Raw genomic sequence first — 15,530 nt, 5'->3', positions numbered from 1 at the left:
TGAGTACAAGCTCACCGTGTCTGAGACATCCCACATTTCGGACAATTCCTTAACTTTTTTGCTTCGGCTTCAAATTCAAGAAGTCAATCGAAACGATGATATCGTAGCCATTTTCTTCACACGCATACAAAGCCTCGTGCTCGTTCGAATGCAAGAATCGAATGTTTTCACCAATCAATGCTCTGATAAGAGTCGTGCTTTCCAAATCACGTATCTCAATGAAACCAGGGTCGAAAGCCAACAAATATGGATAGAATAATGCAATATTTTGCGGTGAGCCCTCCCAAAATATTCCCCAGTCATGTTTTGTTCTCCAACCGTTACGGTTGATCAAGAAGGAAAATTCACTGTAACTCAAAAGGAAGTTCTTCCCCAATCTATGAATTCCTAGAGGTGCCACACTTTCTCTTTGCGTGGCGAAATCCAATGAGGGGTCTGCTTCATCAAGAATAGGCTCTTTCCTTCCAGCCTCAAGAGATAAAATCTCGAAACCCTTCGTGCAACCAATACACAACTTTGTCTTCAAAAATGAAATGGAAACAGGCTCGGACATGAAAGCAATCTCTCTAACCTCCGGTTTCTTTCCCTTTCCTCTCATCTTGGAGTCAAATGGATTGGTGGGCTCAACAATGCTGATAGCTTTTGCACTTCCACTCTTCACTGCGCAAACCAATAATCGACCATCACAAACTCCAGTTTTGAAGAAAGATACATAATTGAGAATAATCTTTCCACTTCTCGTATTTTTCACATGGTCAAGCGAGTCCGTGCATGAAAGGTCGAACTCATACAACGTCTTCTCAGAAAGAACCAACAACTTCGAATACTCAACCAAAACCTCCATTTGGGAAATGTAAGGCTTGCTGATTACCATTGTTGGGTCAGAACAAATCTTCTCATTCGACGTCATGCTGATAGAACGCACAGTGGAAACCCAAACGCCAGCATCAGTACCATATAACAACTTCTTTCCACCATAGCAAGGCACTGCACAATTAATCCTATTGTGACCAGTAAACCTTCGAGTCTCATACTTGCTTAGGGAAAATATATCATGCTTATCAAGGAGTTTCCTCTGCTGCTGCTGAACTTGCAGCAAGATTTGACTTTGATTGGTGACGTCGTCTGCGTACAAGGAGACATGAACAGGGTTATTACCAAGTCCCAAGAAATTGACCTGAAGCTTTTGCTGCGAGGAAGAAACAGGATTATAGTTCGATGCTTCAGCACGGTTTCTCAAACTCGTGTCAGATATTATTGAACCATTTTCTCTGAACTGTAGAATCGACTTGATTCCTGGAGAGTCATACCCACTGTTCACAAAAAGCAATGGCAAGTAAATCGGCTTTTCAAAGACCTTGTGGACTTCTCTTTTGTTTTGTATCTTGTGTTTCACGAGCAATAATGCGTGTTCGAACAAATAGAGATCAATCTTCTCGTTATCACGCTTTCTGCTGAGTGTCACCTGATAAATAATCCTATTGTTGTAGTTGAGTTTGAAGTTGAATCTGTCCTCTAGTGTTTGACGCCCAAGAAGCCTATGCAAAACCATTATTTTATGACGATCAGTACTTTCACCAGTCTGAATGTTGATCTTATTCAATACCTTTTCGATTTCTTCCTTTGCTTTCACAAGATTCTTGTAGTCCGGAGATGATTCATTCGTATTCTTAAGAATACCGCCTAGAAGAAGTTGGTACCTTGCAGGACGTTGAACACCCTTAATCAAAAAGGATGATAAGTCTTGTTTTCTTGACTCTGGTTTCTTCTCAATCGCATCCAAAAATCTCGCATATTTGATGTTCACTTGTTGCTGTCTTTCATGTTCGAAACTGGCGAAAACCTTGTTACCAGAGTATTTAATGAAAGGGTCAAACGAGCCCACAAACTGCAAAAACACATCACCAACGCTCTCCACAACCGGTTTTTGTTGCTGTTGCCTGTTCGTGAGTGCTTCGCTAAGACTTTTTGCGAGGCGTAGCAATTCACTCACTCCACCGAAAACAGTTCTTATAAAAGCCTCACGTTCACGCTCTGGAATGATATTATTCGCTGGGTTGCGCAATGGAAGTATGTAAAAGTCTGTCATAAACTCAAGATCCTTGACATAATCTCTTTCGGTGTAGATTAGCTCGTAGATTAGTTCTTGGCGCATCTTCTCATGTTTATCAAGATCATCAAGAACCAGTTGATCAACAGTTTCGTGCCAAAGCGTTTTGTTGGTCTCATTGTCATGCAAAGAAAGTCTAGAAACTGCTCTTTTAAGTCCACCTCTTGGTTTCATGTTTAATCTTGCTTGTTGCTCTAATCGGCGGGGACAGGCGATAGAGTAACAAAGACTGTCGCGAGTACAAGTTGGTGAATAGCAGTTACTCAAAATTGTGAAGACACCGTTGACACCTGAAGACTCCTGAAGCTCTCGCGGCTTGTGATTCTGTCCAAAGACAGCAATGCCACCATCGACGGGGCTTGGAGGTATACTTGGAGGAGCTGATGATGTAGGATATGGGGCAGAGGATGGAGGCTGCGGCAGAACAGACATCTGGTGCTCATTAAACGAACCACGATTCGAATTATTGTTGCTGCCATGACCATTCCCATCTTCTGCAAAAAATTCCACATCATTGTAGTTCCGGCTGAATGTGTAAACCTCGTGACTCAGGTCTCTTAGTCTGTGATTGTATGTTACGTCGTGAAAGAACTTCTGCGCATCTAATGAGCGCCCTAAAAGCAATGCAAGATTTCTGTCATTTGTGCGAATGATGCTGCAAATCACATCAACCGCTGTGTCACCAGTAAAAGAGTCATGGTATTCCAAACCATCCTTCATGTTGATTGTGAGGATTACTGAGTCTTTAAAGGCTTTAGCGACACGAGAAAGGACCGCAGGGTAAATCGAAGGTTTTCTAGGCTGAAACATGGCCATTGTTTTTTGTGATGCAATAGTTGATGAAGAAACATTTCGTTCCTGTTTGTTTTGGAGCGATGCCGAGGAAGAGAACTTTTTCGTCGACAAAGAGGATAATTTCCCGAGTGAGCTAAATGATCTGAATTTGGAGGATAAGGAAAAGGTGTGCGACGAATTGGAACTCGTCTGATTTGAAGTGCGACTGGGCGGGTTCTGAAAATTCTGCTGAGTGGGAGGGTAGTTTGTTGGAGCGCTATTGTGTTTCGTGGATGATGATGAAAGAGACTTTGTCCGAGCTTCGTTCCTTTGCTGTGAATAAGCCTGGCTTCCCAGCGGGGGGACAACGCCAGGATGGGTAGAAACAGTAGGTGAGGAAACAATCCGCCTACCCTCGGGCATTGGCTTCATCGACGAAGGTGCCTTTCGAGGATTCGAGTTAAACGTTTGAGCAGATGGAAAGCCGAACATACCAGGTTGAGATGGAGGCATATCATGCTGTCCGGTAACACCGGAGTTCGTCGAAGTAGGATGTTCCGCGTAGCCGTACTCAGGCACAGTTCCAAAGGGAGTACCAGCTCCATATGGTGGATTCTGAATGGATCCCGTAGTATCAAGAGAGAGTGAGCTTCCGTTTTGTGATTGAAGTGTGCCTCGCAGGCCCTGCCTCGGAAGCTGACCAGCGCTCGAGTTCGCGTATGGTGCCAGGTAAGGGTTGCTCAGCGTGCTTGTCATCAGTCTCTGGCCTTGATATTGTGGACGGTTCACCTGGTGAGCAGTATACTGTGGCTGGTACCTCCCATTATAAGGAATTTGTTGAGAGCGCTGAGAATCATTGAGGCTATCTGGGTTTGAAAAGTTGTTGGACGTAGGGTAGGGCGCTTTGCCAGTGGGCGGTCCCGCCCACCTTGAGTTATAAGCAGCGGATTTCGTGTCTGGATATTGATTCACCATGCCTTGTGGTAGTTGTTGTTGTTGCTTGTCGTACAGTAGCAGCAGTGAGGAGTGAGATAACTTGTTAGAATTGTCAAAAGCTGCATCCGCAGCTGATGAGACAAACTCGGTATGACTAGGAGCGGAATTTGTCTCGTGGTAAGACCGTGAGTTATTCAATTCTTGCGGGGGTCGTTGGCTTCTTCCAATCTGACCAAGCATACCATGTGGTATTAGGTGTTCTGGGAGATTCATAGCGTCAGGTCTCGCTGACCCCTTGCCGTAAGACATTATGATCCTAGACTTGATTTAACAAAGGATCGATGGGGGTTAAAACGGTCTTGATTACAAGGAGAAAGGGAATCTTAGGCAATTCGCTGATAGAGAAAAAAAATAATACGAAAGTGCAGGTACATATTTGTCGAGTAGTTTAAAGGTGGCATCAACGTAGTCCTACAAAATTAAACAGTTTAAAGCTTCTCGGCAATCTCACTTAACCCGTTTTCTAAGTCCTTCGAAGAAATACTGTGAATCGAAGCGTTCAAGTATCGAGGACCCTTTGTGATCACTACATATCCGAATTTAGAGTGCACCTGTCTGTGAGCGCGGGAAGATTTCTGAATCAAGGCAGGAGGGAGGCTTCCGCACAACGAGTGCGTCTCTGGGCAGTCGAAGCTAGCTATTCGGTTGCTGAAGGAGAAAAAATGCCCTCTGTAACAATTGTGCGTTTGCACACAAGTCCCCAGTACGGCAAGAGTGCTTCACTCTTTATATAGTTAAATCTCGTATTACTTTATTGGCAGAATTGAGCATCTTCGTACAACATTTGCCTTGAGGGTTCTTCTTGGGAACTGCGAGAATGCATTTCATGTAGGCCACTTCATTCAAACAAATAGGTGCGATCCAATAACTGCAGATTTGATACGTGACCTAAGTTTTAACGTAAAGCATCGTTAATTATGAAGGTTGACGAGATGTTGTGGCTGACTAGCCTGCCAGTGGTTCCATCATGGTGTGCGCAGCATTATCAAAATAATCGGTACATGATCGTCATGAAATTGTTATTTCCAACTCTTGCTGATTCAACTCCGATACTCCATTTAGATGAATAATTTTATAATTTTAATTCGGTTGTTACTCGAATATATGAAGCCTAAAAATTGTCCGAGCCGGGGAAGGCCTGCATCCAGCGAACGCTTTTCTAATCAAGACACATAGCTAGTTAAACCTTCTTTCTCCCACAATCACCAGCAATGCCCGCCTATCATTCCACCTTCCTCGGCGAGGAGAGCTCTGAAAGACAAGTCGGGAATGTTGTCTTATTGCCAATTCATACGCTGTATCGTGGTCCTTCTTACCCACCCAGTTCGGAGTACGATATAATTGAGGAGACACTCGATTTATTTAGAGCCAATTCATTCTTCAAAAACTTTGACATCAAAGGCCCGGCTGATAGATTGCTCATTTACGGGATTTTGTTTGTAAGCGATTGCTTGTCGAAGTTGAACTCCAAAACGAGTCAGCGAGAGGCTGTGAGAGTTTTAAACAACTTAGCACTTGACTCGTTCGCTTTACCGGGCGACATTGGATTCCCTTTGAATGCCCTCTATCAAGCGCCAGCGAACAAGAATGACGCTGACTTGCTCCGCGGTTACTTGCAGCAATTCCGTCAGGAATTGGCGGATCGCTTGTTAAAAAGAGTTTATGCCCAGGATGAAAGCAGTCCCAGCAAATTCTGGTTAGCTTTCACCAGAAGAAGATTTATGAACAAGAGTTTGTAAGGGCATAGGAAGTTCCGTGAATCAGGGGACGCAGGTACATGTGACCTTTAACTGTTTAGGAGCCGATTGGTCAATAAACGCTTGAATAGAAACACTTTCGAAGTCGGATTGATTTACGATCTAAGAGATGAAGAAGAAATAGAATGAGGAAATGAAAAATTCACCTCTTTTTCGATAGACCTTCATGTTCACTAAATTGCATATGAGTAATGGGCCTTGTTACCGCTCTTGAGCGGCTCTATCACCACGTTTATACGCTATGAAATATGGCTTAGATTTGAGACAAACCGAAAAAGGTATACTGTCCTCTGCTTGAAAGTTGCAGCGCAAATCAATCTTCATTAATCAGGGTACACGTTGTAGCCGCGGCTCCACGTGTGTCAATAGCTGTACATGTCTCCGGCCATAAGATTATCCTCAGTACATCATGGTGAGATATATAAGCGGCACTAGCCTCTCTTGAAATGAATGGACGAAAAAAGTCAGACTGAAAAAGCTCAGACAGCTTAATCAGCCATGTATTTAAGACACTTAATTATACATGCTCTTCTCGCAACCGTTCTGATTGCAGCCTATGTGGGACCTTTCAAGCCTGGCAGTGGACAACCTGAAAATCAGAAGAGAGACTCTTCTATCGATGGAATTTACGAGGAATTGGATTTGAGAGACAAAAAATTTGTCGATTCCCATTTAAAGCAATTGATTGACTTCGAAGGTGATAAGTGCGAGGCCTGCCACAATAAGATCAAGTACGCTCAAAACCTATTAAAGGAGTTTCCAGAGCAAGACCATTTGATCTCCCTTACCCTATACAAATACTGCTTGGAGGAAAATAAAGGGAAGGATTCTAAATGTGAGTCCACTGACTTCTTCTTGTTCACCTCCCAAAAGAATTCGTTGAGAGAGTCCTCTTTCGAATCGTCTCATCTACAGGGCGCTTCTTCCATCAATTTCTTCTACAATGATTTCACTGAGATGGTGAGACACTTTAATGTGTCGTCCAATCTTTCACTCAACTACTACTGTCATTACAAAGGAAAGTACTGTGAAGCCCCGGAAACTCCGGCTTTAACAAATATTATCGATTTGGAAGCTTTGTGGCCGCCTAAAAAGCCTGAGCATCAGAGAGAGCCAAACTACAGCTCGAACTTGGATAAGTTCAATGTTCTTCATCTTTCTGACTTCCACAACCAATTGAGATTTGAAGTTGGTTCAGAAGCGAATTGCTCGCAAGGCCTTTGTTGCTTACCGGAGTCTTTCAATGAGGACAAGGTGTCAAAGGGTTACAATTTCACGAAAGTATTGGATGATGCGGGCGCCAATGCTCAAAATGCCAAACTTTCCTTTTATCCAGATGCAAAGTTCGATCTTAATGATACTTACTTTGAAGGGCCATACTATGATGTTCCGAGCTACAGGGGATGGAGCTGGGCCTGGGAGCCCGCATTCACTTTTGGAAACTACCAGTGTGACCCCCCTGAAGTCATGTTAAATCACAGTTTGAAGCACATCTCATCCACCTTCGGGGACAATAACTACGAATTCTCTCTCTTCACTGGAGATATTGTTGATCATGATGTTGCTCACTGTGATGCAAATACCACGAGATTGGCAGAAACTCGCTCGTATCGTATCATGAAGCACTTTTTGCACGATGTTGCGGTGTATCCTACCTTAGGAAATCACGACACCTTCCCCTACGGTCAATTGGCTCCGCACAGCATTAGTGAAGATGAATCTGTGGATTGGAATGATGAATTGGTAACTGAGCTTTGGTATTCAAACGGATGGGTCAATAAGACAATCGCTTCTTTTGCTCGTCAGCACTATTCAGCATTTGCAACCACCACCAACAGAGGCCTCAAGATTATATCATTGAACTCGAACTGCTATTACAAAAAGAACTTATACGCTTACATCAATATGGAAGCTGAGCCAGACATCTTTGGTCAGTGGGACTTTCTTATCAATGAGTTGGTCGAAAGCGAGAAGATTGGTCAAAGGGTGTGGATTCTTGCTCATATTCCAGCCGGAGATGCTGATGCATTACCCATTCAGTCCGAGATCTTCGCTTCCATTGTTGAGCGCTTCTCACCATTCACTATCGCTAACATTTTCTATGGACATACCCACAGAGACCAGTTCAAAGTTCTCTATAAAGACCAGAATCCCATTAATATGGCATGGATTTCGCAGGCTATTACACCTTTGGGCCCAGCAAATCCATCATGGAGATTCTACGAGGTACAAGATGAGCTGTTTAATATCCTCAACTCTTTCAACTATTATTCGCAGTTGAACGCTACCTGGGCTAATGGAGGCGCAGAGCCAGCATGGCAATACGAATATAACGCTAGAGAAACTTATGATCCCAGCCACCAGTGGCCGAATGACGCTCCATTGAATGCGACATTTTGGGACAAGTTCGTACTTCTGCACTTGAGAAATGTTCTGGACATTGATTTCAATCAGAAGTATACCAACTTGATGTTCCGTGAAAATCCATACATTACAGAGTGTAAAAACGGGTCTAAGGTCTCGAGCGAGTGTTACGAAAATAATTACTGCGATGCCATAGCCTTCAAGGTCGATGACTACGATAAATGTGTTCAAGGTTTTGAGAGCCTTGAAGAAAAATGATCCCGTTAATTGGGTGAAACAGTAGAATGATAACAGGCAAATCAAACATACAAACAATATAATTTTGTGTAGATTAAGTGAGGAGCACCTCATTTGCGCCCTTGATAGGCGCTAGGCGTGCTATTTAAACGCAATATATGAACAAGTGTGGCGCTCATTTTGAATCAACATACTACTTTTTTACCTCTGACGATGTCGATAGGGGACGAACAGAAGGAGCTTTTGAGGTTGGTCGAAGCTCTAGCAGCCAAGAAGCCACCTTCGTTCGGTAAATCGAACGATGGCTTGCATGATGCTCGATCCAACAAGTACTGGGCAAATCTTTTACCCGAATCCACAAAGAAAAGATTTCAAAAGGCAGGCATTGATATAGAAGGCGGATATCCAGCATTCCCAGCACAGGAAGACATTCCCAAATTCTTGGATCAAGCCTTTAGTGTCCGCGACAAGATAGAGCCTTTCACAGATCGTGGGACCTTCGCAAGACCTGACAAAAAGGCCTTATTTGATGCTGCTTTGGAAGTTAGAGATCTTACGAAGCATATTGGCACCGAGATCGTAGGCTTGCAATTAAAGGACCTCACCACTGAGCAAAAAGACGACCTAGCCCTTCTAGTTGCCGAGCGTGTCGTTGTGTTTTTCCGAGATCAAGATTTGAGTCCACAAAATCAGCTCAGTTTAGGAGAGCATTACGGTCGCGTTGAAAAACATCCACAGGCGCCTTTCGTACCAATTCCTTCATCACGAAACGATCCTTATGCTCAAGGAAGTGGTGTTTCCATTATTTGGTTGAAGTTTCTTAAGGATTTTTATGGAATACGCAAAGGCTTTCGCTTCAATAATTACCCCTGGCACACAGACCTTGTCCATGAGAGGCAACCTGCTGGGCTCACTCACTTGCATCTTGATCTGATTCCTGCTACTGGAGGCGATACTGTTTGGTCATCAGGGTATGCTGCTTACGATAAATTGTCCTTCGCCATGAAACAATTTCTTGATGGGAAAAACGCTGTTTATTGTTCAGGTCATGCCTACATTGATCGCAATGACCCATTGAGTGGACCAAAGTTTGTTGAAAGGGAGCACCCAATCATTCGAACCCATCCAGTCACTGGTTGGAAATCTCTTTTTGTTAATCGAAGTATGACCAGGCGAATTGTTGGTCTATTACCTGACGAGTCTGACACTATCTTGGGTTACCTTTTTTCGGTTTTCGAAAACAACTTGGATATCCAAGTTCGTTGGTCTTGGCAACCCACAAAAGATGGATTCGGAACTTCAGCCATTTGGGACAATCGAGTCTCGCAACACTATGCAGTTGGTGACTATGATGTTGATGAGGATGAGAGACATGGTACGAGAGTGTCGACATTGGCTGAAGTTCCCTACTTTGACAACAACTCAGTCTCTCAACGAGAAGGTCTCGGTTTGGAGTGATTGTATGAAAGTCAATCTAACCTCCGGGAACAAAAGAGTCTCGTTGTGATCTTCCACGTCCCCTGAATGAGCCTCTTGGACCACCACGTCCTCGCCCTCTGCCGCGTCCTCTAAATCCACCTCGGAAGCCTCTTGAATAGCCCGAATCCATTTGCTGTGCCTCTTGGCTAGCCTGACCTCCGTAGATACCACGTCCAAATTGCCTGCCTTCTCTAAACCCGGGATCCAAATCTATCTCCAATGTTTGGCCGTCCAAATGCGTCCCCTTGAGAAATTTCATCGCATTCAAGGAGCCATCCTCTTGTTTGTAAATCACGAAGCAAAATCCACATGGTGTTAACTTATTGCGGTCTAATCCCATGATTATTCTGTCAATTGTGCCACATTTGGAGAAGAGCTCATGAATCTGCTCTTCTGTCGTGAAGTGTGTGAGGTTACCCACATAAACTGTTTTGGAGTGTATAGACTTGTGCAAGCTTTCAAAATTCTGACGCCTTACGGCTTTACGAATTAAATATTGCGAAGGCTTGTCCAATCTTTCAGCGGAATTCGTATAGTTTTCGTCGAGTAGCTCCATGTTTGTTACTACTTCTCAGTCATGGACGATGATATTGCGCGCGATTCGCAATGGCCAAGGCGAGGCCGGGATGTTTGATTCGTCACTATTAAGATGTCAGGAATGGCTGACCCCAGTGATCTTCTAAGCGTCTTCTGGGCCGCCGCCTCTCTGTGAATACCAGATTTATTATAATAAAGAAATTGAGTGTAGAGAAGAGGGTAGGGGGGTCTTTCTGACACGCTCGGCAGCTGGATCTACCTCTGGTGCAGAAGCTATCATGCTGAATTTGAATCCAAACTCGATTTTTATACGATCGTCCCCATGATTTCAATCTGTTTTAACAATGAAATCTTGCTCAACGATTATCGCAAGTTTTAGTGCGCGGATATCTGCATTAACCATACAGCTCATCAGATCAATACTTGCACCATGTTTAGAAATGTGTTTAAGAGCGGTATAAGGGCCGCTTATAATGTCTCAGACACCGCCACATTTCATACAGAATGTTGGGCTGTCTATCCAGCCAAACACAAGCAAACGGGAAGAATTGTCTCGGTATTTATTTTCGATAAAACACAGTTTGAAAGCCTCGTCAACCGAATTTGCGCCCAATCTCCCAATACTAAGAACCCCAAACTCATTACTGCGGAATGTTTCAGCTTGGTGAAAGCTGGAGTCTCTAATCTCGCAAAGCACAAGCATCCTCAAATACTCACTGTCATTGAGAGTCTCGAGGAAACCAAACTGAAATTTATATTCGTTTCGGAACCCGTTGTGGGAAACCTACAAACGGTCAAGCTAGATGAAGGCAGTACACTCGAAATACAAAAGGGTATCTTGGAGCTCTCCAAAGGTTTACAATTTTTGCATAACGTCTGTGGCATGATACATATGAACATTCAACCAACCTCCATAATGATCAACAGTCTGGGTGATTGGAAATTGTCATCCTTTTACTTCTTACAGTCTTTAGACACGGTTGATCCAGATGGGCGAGAGAACTTCTCAATCATGAACATGTCTTCTGTTGTTCCTTTTGCCAACCTCAACTTCAGCTTCGTGGCTCCTGAATTAATCATAGATTCAACCGGTTTACGGTTAAGTCCAGCTAACGACATTTGGTCGTTGGCACAACTCATCTTCTATCTCCATAATGACGGGGAATGCCCAATTAGCTGTTTTGATGCGAACAGTGTGAATGAGTATAAACAGGTATTCAGAAAGTTTGAGCAAAAGTTTTACAATCATCGATTGAGCGAATTGCGGTATATCTTCAAAAATATCCCTGAGGGCTTGTGGCAAATTTTAACTCAGATGCTTGCAAGATATCCTAATGATCGACTCACGATCAACCAGTTTATCGATAGTGATTATTTCGAAAGAAGTCTCATAAAGACTATGTGGTTTATTGATGAATTTGGTACCAAAACACTCGGGGAGAAAATTATTTTCCTTGATGGCATTTTAGAGAGTACGGGTATATTGGCTGACTTGCCTTCATCATTTAAACATAACAAACTTCTTCCACTACTCGTTGACTGTATCACCACAGAGCTAGCTTCCACCACCACAAAGCCGTTATGTGAAGAAGTGAACGCATTTACATCAAAAGCATTCACTTTGGTCTTGATGATCGGAGAGAGTTTGTCGAAGCTTTCTTTTCAAGACCGAATTTTCAAACCGCTTCTCACCGTCATAAGATCGAAAAAGGTTACTAAGAGCCCTTTAGAACTCATGGCGGCCTCTTCGGTCAAAAACCGATTAGTCATCGTGGATAACTTGGCTATATTGAAACAAAAATTGAATTCCAAAGATTTAGCTGCTGTTTGGAAAGCTCTCTTAACGTTCAGCCTTACATACATGCCCGTCGAAGGAGACTCTCAAGCAGATCAAATAAGACTTCAAGACTCTTATTTAGGCAGTTTGGATAAGGTGATAGAGATTTTTGATTTTTCATATATCAAAAACGACTTGCTCCCACTCATATGTCTGGTTTTTAAGACGACCACAGTGTTGTCCACAAAATTGTCCACGATTGAAACCTTTAAGTTGCTAGTGACGCGAAAGTTGATAGATCAAGGTACAATCGTGGAAGTCATTCTCCCAGTGTTCGAAAATCTAAAGAGCCGTGACAATAGGATCATTCGTTCAGTAATCAGTTACTTCGTTGTGCAAATTGAAAGTGATATCATTAAGCAGTTGGATATATCCGTTGAAAGGCTGCTTTCTCAATGTCTTCGTTTAGCATTTGCTTGTGAAAATTGTACTCAAAGTGAGTTTCAAGATTTCATGAAAACAATCAAATCTATGGAGAATACCCTAGCGCAAAAGAGATTAGACGAATTGCCTAGTAAGGCCAAGCCTGCAGCAGAAACTGAAGGCCCCGTCAGCTTTGATTCCTTGATCAACTCAGCGCTGATCAAGGGGCAGTCTGAAACTGGCGAAGTGCCAAAACACACAATCATGAAACCGACTCGAGATTTTTCCAAATCAATGAACGAAGAGAGTAAGTCATTCGAGTCTCGGCCCCAAGCCATCGTCAACAATACCGGTGCGTCAGCTAAACCCTTAAATCTCGGAAATAGAACACCTTTGGCAAGGACAAACAACCATGATTACTCCATTACTCTCAATGGGCAGAATCAAGGTATGAAGGGAAGTTCTTTTGGTTCTACCAACCGAAACCTAGACAACATCAACCTACTTCAAGATCGCACTCGCGGGCCATCCAATTCAGCCAGTAATACAAAGATTCCGCCTGGCTTTTCGAACACAACGTTAGTGCCTAGCTTGGTCACAAAATCAAAAGAGAATTCTGAGGTCGACTTGATTTGATGGATAAACAGACGTTTTTTGAAATCTAGCAAGACAGTGTGCGTACGTGGAGAATAAAGAGGGGGTTGGTGAGGTAAGGATATCACGATGGTTATCCGGGAATCCATGTTGGTCTTTACTTTATATTCGTGGACAAGTCCGATAATAAATTATTTTCGACCTTCACTGTCAAAAGTCGTAATTCCGTTATGCTTAGTAGACACGCTTAGCAGGAGGGACAGGCTTGCAGTCGTTCTCATCCAAGGTTGTTTTGATGACATCTCTGTAATCCAACTTCACTGGAGAGCCGAACTCAGTCTGATATGAGAGAGTGTGCTTCATCCAGTTAACGTCATCCCTATCTGGGAAGTCATCTCTGGCGTGAGCACCTCTAGATTCCTTTCTTGCTGCAGCGGAAGCCGCAGTTTGAGTGGCGCAAGTCAAAAGATTTTGCAACTCCAACGTTTCAACTAAGTCAGAGTTCCAGATCATCGATCTATCTGTGGTCCTAACGTTCGCGAAGTCTTTGTCAACTCTGTTGATCTCTTCCACACACTTGTCCAAAGTCTCTTGCATTCTGAAAACAGCACATCCTTTTTGCATGGTTCTTTGCATGTCGCCCCTGATGTCTGCAGTGGGTTTGGAGCCATTGGCATTTCTCAACTTGTCGAGGTTTGCAATCGAATCCAACCCAAGATCTTTCGAAACGGGCTTGAGTGGAGTTCCTGGGGTCAAAGAATCCCTAATAGTATGAGACACAGCTCTTCCGAAGACAACTAAGTCCAAAAGGGAGTTAGCACCCAACCTGTTGGCACCATGAACTGAAGCACAAGCGACCTCACCACAGGCCAATAAACCTGGAACAATTTCATCATGCCCATCGGGACCCTTTTTCACAACCTCACCAGTCCACTTAGTAGGCACACCACCCATATTATAATGCACTGTTGGTAGGATTGGAATTGGTTCCTTGGTGACGTCAACACCAGCAAAAATATGGGCTGTTTCAGAGATACCGGGCAATCTTTCCTTCAATACCGAAGCAGGAATGTGAGACAACTGCAAGTACATGTGGTCCTTCTCTGGTCCCACACCTCTACCCTCGTTGATCTCCATGGTGATGGCTCTGGAGACAACATCTCTGGATGCCAAGTCTTTCGCAGAAGGTGCATAACGTTCCATGAAACGTTCACCCTCGGAGTTGAGAAGGTAGCCTCCCTCACCTCTGGCACCTTCAGTAATTAAACAACCAGAGCCGTAAATACCTGAGGGATGGAACTGAACGAATTCAAGATCCTCTAAAGGTAATCCTGCTCTAGACACCATTGCATACCCATCACCTGTACAGGTGTGAGCGGAGGTACAAGAGAAGTAGGCTCTTCCGTATCCACCAGTAGCAAGAACGGTCTTGTGAGCCCTGAACCTATGCAAAGTACCATCTTCCTGATTATAAGCGACGACACCAACACACTCGCCATCTTGCATCAACAAATCCATAGCCATGAACTCAATGAAGAAGTGTGTATCGTGTCTCAAAGACTGACCATACAAAGAATGCAATAAGGCGTGTCCAGTTCTGTCCGCCACAGCACACGTTCTGTAAGCTTGGCCACCTTTACCATACTCCTTGGATTGACCTCCGAATGCTCTTTGGTAAATTCTGCCCTCGTCGTTTCTGCTGAAAGGAACACCGTAGTTCTCCAATTCGTAAATTGACTGTGGAGCTTCCTTTGTCATGTAGTGGATCGCATCCTGATCACCCAACCAGTCAGAGCCCTTCACAGTGTCGTACATATGCCAGTGCCAATCGTCCTTGTGCATGTTTCCAAGGGCGGCATTAATACCACCCTGAGCAGCAACAGTGTGCGATCTTGTTGGGAACAACTTACTGATACAAGCTGTTTTGAATCCGGCTTCAGCTAATCCGAAGGCTGCTCTAAGACCAGCGCCACCAGCGCCTACGACAACACAGTCGTATTCGTGATCGATGACATGGTACTTTTGTCCCAAATATTTCGTAGCATTGGCAGTCTCTCCCTTCGCGTTACCAATAACTTGTTTGGCCACCGAGGAGGCGGAGAAATTTCTGATAGCTCTCAACATAGCCAAAAGATGTATTCGTCAAAGAAAAATTCGTCGCGGGCAGTGCAAGCCAGTATGTAAGGATATATATGGGGAAGATGGTAATGAAAAAACCGCGCATTTCTATTCGTTAGCTGTTCGCACTGAGAATAGTAAAGCCGAATTAGTCCGGGGCACAGGAACACAAACACATGCTCAACAGCCCTATCTCATAATTCAGCACGTCATAGGAGGTTTGTTGTTCTGTAATTAATTAAGGGAAGAAAAAGATGCTTAAGGGGTGAAGTTACGTAAAAGGGAGAGATCTGGTTTTCAATTTGATGGGCTCCTTTCAAATACTTCATCATGAACAATCACCTTGTTCTCTAGCCGTGGGCAG

General features: G+C 43.8%; 6 protein-coding genes across 6 annotated transcripts; 4 read left to right on the top strand and 2 right to left on the bottom strand.

Annotated features, from left to right (window-relative positions):
* Window positions 1-49: 49 nt before the first annotated feature.
* ROM2 (Rho family guanine nucleotide exchange factor) lies at window positions 50-4,129 on the bottom strand (the record flags this gene model as incomplete). Its single annotated transcript, XM_024858398.1, has 2 exons — window positions 50-2,847; window positions 3,298-4,129. The coding sequence occupies 2 exons, from the start codon at window positions 4,127-4,129 to the stop codon at window positions 50-52; spliced, it is 3,630 nt and encodes a 1,209-aa protein (XP_024713308.1).
* A 962-nt stretch (window positions 4,130-5,091) lies between these two features.
* ARC18 (Arc18p) lies at window positions 5,092-5,619 on the top strand (the record flags this gene model as incomplete). The annotated part of the gene is made up of 1 exon (XM_024858397.1): window positions 5,092-5,619. The coding sequence occupies one exon, from the start codon at window positions 5,092-5,094 to the stop codon at window positions 5,617-5,619; it is 528 nt and encodes a 175-aa protein (XP_024713307.1).
* A 516-nt stretch (window positions 5,620-6,135) lies between these two features.
* Window positions 6,136-8,259, top strand: C7M61_003041 (acid sphingomyelinase family protein; the record flags this gene model as incomplete). The annotated part of the gene is made up of 1 exon (XM_024858396.1): window positions 6,136-8,259. The coding sequence occupies one exon, from the start codon at window positions 6,136-6,138 to the stop codon at window positions 8,257-8,259; it is 2,124 nt and encodes a 707-aa protein (XP_024713306.1).
* Window positions 8,260-8,451: 192 nt separating this feature from the next.
* C7M61_003040 (TauD/TfdA dioxygenase family protein) lies at window positions 8,452-9,696 on the top strand (the record flags this gene model as incomplete). The annotated part of the gene is made up of 1 exon (XM_024858395.1): window positions 8,452-9,696. The coding sequence occupies one exon, from the start codon at window positions 8,452-8,454 to the stop codon at window positions 9,694-9,696; it is 1,245 nt and encodes a 414-aa protein (XP_024713305.1).
* Window positions 9,697-10,684: 988 nt separating this feature from the next.
* Window positions 10,685-13,090, top strand: C7M61_003039 (uncharacterized protein; the record flags this gene model as incomplete). The annotated part of the gene is made up of 1 exon (XM_024858394.1): window positions 10,685-13,090. The coding sequence occupies one exon, from the start codon at window positions 10,685-10,687 to the stop codon at window positions 13,088-13,090; it is 2,406 nt and encodes an 801-aa protein (XP_024713304.1).
* A 192-nt stretch (window positions 13,091-13,282) lies between these two features.
* On the bottom strand, window positions 13,283-15,172 carry C7M61_003038 (succinate dehydrogenase [ubiquinone] flavoprotein subunit, mitochondrial; the record flags this gene model as incomplete). Its single annotated transcript, XM_024858393.1, has 1 exon — window positions 13,283-15,172. The coding sequence occupies one exon, from the start codon at window positions 15,170-15,172 to the stop codon at window positions 13,283-13,285; it is 1,890 nt and encodes a 629-aa protein (XP_024713303.1).
* Window positions 15,173-15,530: the final 358 nt, after the last annotated feature.

The sequence above is a fragment of the Candidozyma pseudohaemuli genome (genome assembly GCF_003013735.1).
Source record: "Candidozyma pseudohaemuli strain B12108 chromosome Unknown scaffold00007, whole genome shotgun sequence".
NCBI lineage: Eukaryota > Fungi > Ascomycota > Pichiomycetes > Serinales > Metschnikowiaceae > Candidozyma > Candidozyma pseudohaemuli.
Note: the sequence above shows the minus strand (reverse complement) of the source record. Positions and strands in the feature narration are given on the sequence as shown.